Source organism: Apaloderma vittatum, unplaced genomic scaffold, assembly GCF_000703405.1.
Source record: "Apaloderma vittatum isolate BGI_N311 unplaced genomic scaffold, ASM70340v1 scaffold25623, whole genome shotgun sequence".
Lineage (NCBI taxonomy): Eukaryota > Metazoa > Chordata > Aves > Trogoniformes > Trogonidae > Apaloderma > Apaloderma vittatum.
Window position 1 is genome coordinate 15,259 of NW_009706930.1, and position 6,623 is coordinate 21,881.

The 6,623-nt window shown below is 54.0% G+C and overlaps 1 protein-coding gene across 1 annotated transcript in view; it reads right to left on the reverse strand.

Annotated features, from left to right (window-relative positions):
- Positions 1 to 5,237, reverse strand: part of LOC104271347 (cryptochrome-2-like) — a 9,234-nt gene extending 3,997 nt beyond the window's left edge. Inside the window, 6 exon segments of the mRNA XM_009865982.1 lie at positions 413 to 553; positions 1,049 to 1,219; positions 2,001 to 2,141; positions 2,654 to 2,815; positions 4,311 to 4,431; positions 4,825 to 5,237. Coding sequence (XP_009864284.1) covers positions 413 to 553; positions 1,049 to 1,219; positions 2,001 to 2,141; positions 2,654 to 2,815; positions 4,311 to 4,431; positions 4,825 to 5,237 — 1,149 coding nt within the window.
- Positions 5,238 to 6,623: the final 1,386 nt, after the last annotated feature.

A 6,623-nucleotide genomic window follows, 5' to 3' on the forward strand; every position in this document is an offset into this window, starting at 1 on the left:
ACCCCTGAAATGGCCAAGTTGTGAAAAATAAACCAAACCAGGCTGGGAGACAACGGGTGCAGCTTGGAACCGTGCACCCTTCTGACAAGGCATGCGGGGAAGGATCTCCAGCGAGACAGTTTGCCAGAAGGAAGGCAGAGCAACCTGAAGCCCAAAGGTCTGGCTTTGACTCTGCTGCAGACCTGAGCAGATCTCATCATCCAAAAAATCATCAGGATGGGAATGACCTCTCATCACTGCACCGAGCACAGCAGAGCTTGGACTCAAGTGAGGGGACCTGGAGATTCCATAAAGCAGGAGGTAACGGAGCTGCAGCACCACTGCCCTCAGCCAGGCTCACTCCTTGCAGGTGTTTCCCAACGTGAGCCAGAACAGAGATGACAAAAAAAACCCAGAAAAACCAGAAGCAAACCTTCATGCCTTCTTCCCAGCTGATCCAGAGGTCTCCCCGCGTGAGGAAGCAGGCGACGGCGTGCCGAGCGAGGTGATGGATCCAGCCTTCCTGGCGCAGCTGGGTCATAATCGCATCGATCCACGGGAACCCCGTCTGTGCCTGCAGTGGCAAAGAAACATCAGAAACCCTGCAGAAAATCACAGAATCACAGACTGTTGGGGTTGGAAGGGAGCTCTGGAGATCCCCCAGTGCCACCCCCTGCCAGAGCAGGGTCACCCAGGGCAGCCCCACAGGAACGCGTCCAGGCGGTTTGGAAAGTCTCCAGAGCAGGAGACTCCACACCCTCTCGGGGCAGCCTGGGCCAGGGCTCCAGCACCCGCACAGCCAACAAGCTTCTCCTCACGTTGAGGTGGAACTTTCTCTGCTCTAACTTAAACCCATTATTCTTGTTCTATTGCTGGGCACCACTGAGAAGAGATTGTCCCCTTCCCCTTGACCCCCACCCCTCAGGTATTTCTATACATTAATAAGATCCCCAGAAAAGCTTCGTTACACTTCACCCCTCTGCGAGCCCCAGCTCAGGCAGCCTGCAGGGACCAGTCCCAAGGGAACACAAACACCCTGAACCGAAACGCAGGCGACGCGTGTCGTTACCGTTCTCCATTTGTGGAGCCTCTCTGCATCCTCGTACCAACTGATCTGCAGGCAGATGGGGTTCCCGGCCATCCTGGTGAAGTTTGGTGTCACTGACGCCACCGTGTAGAAGAATTCCCTCCAGAGAAGCTGCCCTTGGAGCGACACCGGGGGCAGAGAGTGATGCTTGGCCTTGCAAAAGACACGCTTTGGTTCATCCAGACTCACTCATTTTGTGACTGTCAGGCTCATAAAATAAAGATTCATCTAGCTACGCTATTGGCTTCACAGCACTTTACCACAAGAGGCGAAGAAATCAAGGATCTGAAGCAATGGTCTATGTCCAAAAGCAAAGCTGAACTCTGTTAGACCTCCCTGTTACCTCAAACATTCTCCACCAACCTTCCAAAATGGTGTTGCACCGGGATTTCCTAAACTAAACGTGTTTATTAATATATTAACTACTTGGGTAGCTGAATTCAGGAGGCTCAGTGGCATCTCGAGAGTTAAATCTTAAAGAAGGAGGTTCAGGGAGACCTTGGTTTTCTTCAGTTCGTTTCAACCATACGTTTTCTTAAAAATCAAACAAGCTTTCAGCAGTTGGCTTTGGCTTCTGCTACAGTTAAAACTTGTCTGAGATGAAAACAGGTGATTTCTAAAAACCAAAACTGCTTGAGCAGGCTAAACCGATCCAAAATGTTACTTAAACACCAAGCAGATGTCTTGAACTCCCTGAATTTTAGGAGGTTTTTCTGGGCTTTCCCTCATTCCTCCCTATTTATCGTACATCTAAAACTTTCTTGGGAAAAGATCAATGTATTCCTACAAACATAAAGCAGCTTTATAGGACGCTGCGAGAAGCCATCAGCAAAGCAGAATTTTTTGAAACCCCGAGTGTCTGCCACAATGATCCGAGCGTTAAACCCTAGCCTGAGCGCTGCATTCGCTTAACTACGACCCATTATTTTCTTACCTGAGCGTAAATGTTTGACAACCGGTAGAAAAACGTGCGAACCGACAGGCAGCCCAGACTGAAATAGGGGCTCAGGCCCGTGGTGCTTGGGAGCAGCGAGTTTGGGATCGTTCTCGGTTTAGTAAAACTTGCCACCCAGCCCTAAAATGGAAACAGAAATCCACGTTTAGGCAGCACAAGGCGACACGCGGCCGGGGGAATAAAAACTCTGAGTAATTGGCTTCCGCGTCGCAGGGGCCTGTTTGGTGTCATGGGTGGAAGATACTCAAGGACAAAGTGACTTTGTGGCTGCCATCCCTCTCCAAGCTCTCCAGGCACAGAGACCTCCCCAAAGGCAGGTCTCACCCGCGGGTGCTGTCAAGCTCTGCTCTTCCCAGTGAGCCGGGTGACTCCGTAACATGGGGAAGAGCTCGCTCGGTCCAGCAGCACCCCTCCAACGATCCACTTTATGAAATTGGGAGCTGGTCAAACATCTGCTTGAAAGGTTTGGCTGCCAGGAGCTGAGCCCCCAGCAGGGAAAACAATTCAGCTAGAACGGGAAGACTCCGTGGCTGAGCAGCTTCTCCAGGTTCTGACGCAAGCACCCTGAGAAGGACTCTGACCTCAGCCTGCTCAGAGCCACCACGCGTCACCCCTGTAAAATCAAGGCTGACCTGGTCAGTCAAGTGTTGCTCCAGGCGCTGCAGCCCCTCCGTCTCCCCTCCTCTCCAGGGAGAGAGGCTCTCCGGGGGGATCTTCAAATCCGCGGGGAGAGGCACCCTGTAACAGTCAGCCAAGCTGCGGTCGGGGCTCTTACATCTAACGTGAGAGAGAGACTTCTTTCAGAGCCAGAAGAGGGAAGAGGACGTCTGCCCGCTGCCAGAGCGCAGGGGAACGAAAGCACAGCCGGAGGCCCCGGGCTGCGCTCTCCTTGGGGGAAGAAAAGAGCTCGTCCTGCGACCACTCCTGGATTGAGGGAAGAGCAACAGCCCCGGCGAGCGCCAGCGCTCAGAGCAGTCAGACACCCCTCTCACCTCCCGCCCGCTCCCCAGGACTCCGAGGGACGTCTTCTCCAGCTGCCTCATCGACCCCTGGGATGGAGCCCAGAGCCTCCTCAGACTCGAAACCTAATCACTGGGCAGCGGCGCTGCCTCCGAAGGCTGCTCCAGCCACCGTGCCTCTGGGAGAGGTTTCGCAGGGAAGGAGGCAGAGCAGCTCCTTCCTAACTGAGGTCGGGGCTCCCCAAGCCCACACCTCTGAGCAGCCCCCCCACGTCTCTTCTGCAGCCTCAGCTGCTGAGACCAGCCCCCGCGAGGCTGGAGAAGCACCAGGGTGTGCTTTGATCCCCCCTGTAAAACACAGAAGGGGTTCAGGGAAGTGTCAGCACCATGCAGACTCCTTGAAAACCACGGAAGAACTCAGGAGGTCAATGGAGATCTTTCTGCTTACCTGGAAGAACTGAGCTCAGCTCTGTTGCAGACACCTACGGAAGGGGCCAGTGCAGCTCTCAGAGCACTGGCGTAACAGGGGCCTGCTGGGAAGCACGTGAACCGCTTATCTCTTGTCATCATTAATTTTAGAAGCGCAAATAAACCACTTAGGGGCAAAAGGGAAAAAAAAACCCTAAACAGCGCAAGGCAAAAAATGTAGGAACTGATCTAACCCAATACTCACATGGGTCTCATCGTGGGACTATCTGAGGACGAGATTCAGGAACTGATGGGATCCCCCCAAGAGCTCCGCCGAGGGCACCGACGCAGACCTGAGGCCCCTGACACAGAAGTCCCAAGGATCTGCCGTCCATCCCCCGTGACCAGCTCTCCCCTACCTCCCTGTGGGGCACTGACCTCTCCTCCCGCCGAGCTAAACATAAGACAGCCTTGACTCCGAGCTCCTTCTCAAGCCCTGGGAGACATGAGCTCAGTCCCCTCCTTCCTGCACAGCTGAGGGCAGGAGAGGTTTAAAGCCAGAAGGGAACAGTCTGATTACTCCACCGTCCCTCCTGCATAAAGAACAATCTACAGAGGCTCCAATTCCTACCCTAAATCTAGATTTGAGAGGAGCACACCTCTGAGAGAGAGACCTGCAATTCCTTCGTCATTCCTCTGTTAACAGCTTCATATACCTTAAAAGCTTTTCTCCACGTGCTTTTCAAAAGTTAAAGTCTTTGGGCCGTGCCACCTGTCATCTGCTCTCCTCTCCCGACAGCAGAGTCTCACCCCCTGCACGTACAACCGATAACCCTCCATGCCCGTCCCGTTATCGCTTGGCCCCGGTTCTTCTTTCAGGGAGAGAAAAAGGAGCTGCAACCTCCCGCCGGCTCGGCGTTACTCACTGGAAGTCCTGGGCTGTGAGGTTTCGGACGGGCACCTCGGGGTCACCCAGCAGAGACAGAATGTGAAGGAACCGCTTGTACGTCAACGGGGGGGTCCCGCCGTTCAGCTCCAAAATCCTGAATAAAACAAGATTACTTTTCACTATAATGTCTGTATTTATAGAAAGGTCCTATCATATGTGTTAAAGGATTCCTTCCATTCTGTTCAAAAGAGGAACTTAAGGTAAGCTTTTAAGTGAATTAAGCTGCCCAAAAGGGAAACAAAAAATTAACCAACTCTTTGGTCTCAATTCCCAGCCCAACATCCAACCCTCTGCGTGAAATCTCTTGTTACTTCCAGCAGACCAATGCAAAAAAAATCTCCAGCAAACGCTGCCACCTTCACCTCAGATGGTCCCATTTTCTCAAAAGCAACCCACGAGGATCCAGAAAGGCCAAGACACTCGACATTTTCTCCCTGATGCTTGCTAACTCTCTAACACCTCGCAGGTCTCCGGGGCGGTGACGTACCGCTTGGTGTCGTACAGGCTGTGACCCACCAGGGAAAGCACCTTGAAGCCCAGCTCTTCCCCCAGGCGCTGGATGTTGGCCTCCATCTCCTTGTAAAACGGTTCCATCTCCGCGTCCAGAGTCACCTGCGTGATCTCCCACCGCCGCACGTGGTCTCGGAGGACGGCCTCGTACTCTCCTTGAAGAACCAGCAAGCAAGAGCCCAGCTGGCACAAATTCTTCTGGAGATCTTCCAGGGACTGCAGCAGAAAATGCCACCGCAGGGCCCCTACGCGCATCGCGGACGTCACGAACGTTCTGTCCAGGATGTAGACGGGGTAGACGACCTCCGAGGACTCGAGCGCGGCCAGCAGCGTCGGGTTGTCGTGAAGCCGAAGCCCCTTACGGAAAAGATGAATGGTGCGATGCGGCATCTTGGCTGTTCTACCCAGACCTGCTGTAAAAAAAGAAGAAGGGAACCCTTGGGATGGAAAAAAAAAAAGGGAGCCTTTGGGATGCACAATCCCTATCAAGAACAAGGTCAATTATCAATTAGAAGAAGAGCTCCACAGCTCTTTTTACCACAAATTCCTTCTGCTTTTATAAGTTTTCATGAAAGAGAAAAGCAGAATTAAACTGCAACCCTCAGTCTCCTCAGCCAGGACCCACCTGTATCACCACCTCGCTCTGCAGGGTAGGGCTTCTTCCCCAAATAAGCCACTCAAGTCCCTAAATTAAATCCCTAAATTAAATTACATCCCCATAGCGCTCACCAGGAGGAAGGAATCCAAGCAGGCGGAGCTGCCAGAGCACCGTTTACTGCAAAACCCGCTTTATAATGCCACGGATGTAGGAGGATTCATTGGTTTGCCATAGCTTTTGTCCATCTTTCCGAGCCCCAGGAGACCTCCTGGTGCTTCTAAGCATCAGGAGAAGAGCTCTCCTCTCTCCACAGCAGAGCTGGGTAGTGATAACTGCACAAAGCTGCTCTTTTTCTAAGCAGGGCTGACCAGCAGGCGTTCACTCCCCTTTGAACTGCCCCAGCTGAGTTTCGAGGACAGGCAGCGGGGCTGATCTTGGCGTAACTCAGGGCAAGAGCCTGAGAAACTGCTCCCCAACCGTTCCCCGGGTGTTCACTGCTCTGCTCAAGGGCGATAGCTCCCAAGGGCGAACCCAGGAGCTCAGGTGCCACCTCCTGTTTGTACCAAACCCAGCAGCTTCCCCCCAACTCGCTCCATCCCGTGGAAAAGGGGGGAAGCTCGCCGCCGAGGTGGGTCCTTCTGATTTCAAGCGTCACCACCCGGAGAAGAATTAAGGGCTTAGCAAAGAACCAAACAACAATCTCTAGCCCAGCTCGGCTCCTCCAGCCAAACTACTCCACCCAAATGGCTCAACAGGTGACTCGGCCCCTTGTCCCTGCTCAGCCTGCGAGCGGCTGCTCTACCGGCTTTACCCGGGGACAACTTTCACCGTCCTGCTGCCCCCATCCTCAAGACAAACCCGGTCGTGCTCCCAGGCGGTGACACAGCCCGTTGCAACCTTCACCCAACTATGACAAGTGAACCCGCAAACTCGCAAGCGCCCGGCAAATGCGGGGTTCGGGCTTTGCAGGGTGCTCTGCTCGGGCATCGCCCTGCCCGCCCGTCCTGGGAGAACAGGAAAAACGAGGGTGACTCCCCCCCAGCCTGAGGGAGCACCCAGCTGGCGCTTTTGGGTCACAAACCACGCAAATCGTGCTGCAGGGAGCCACCTGCAGCAGCCGGCATCACCCAGGGGCTGCCCCAAATTGAGGGGCTGAACCCCCAAAGCCGTGGGAACAC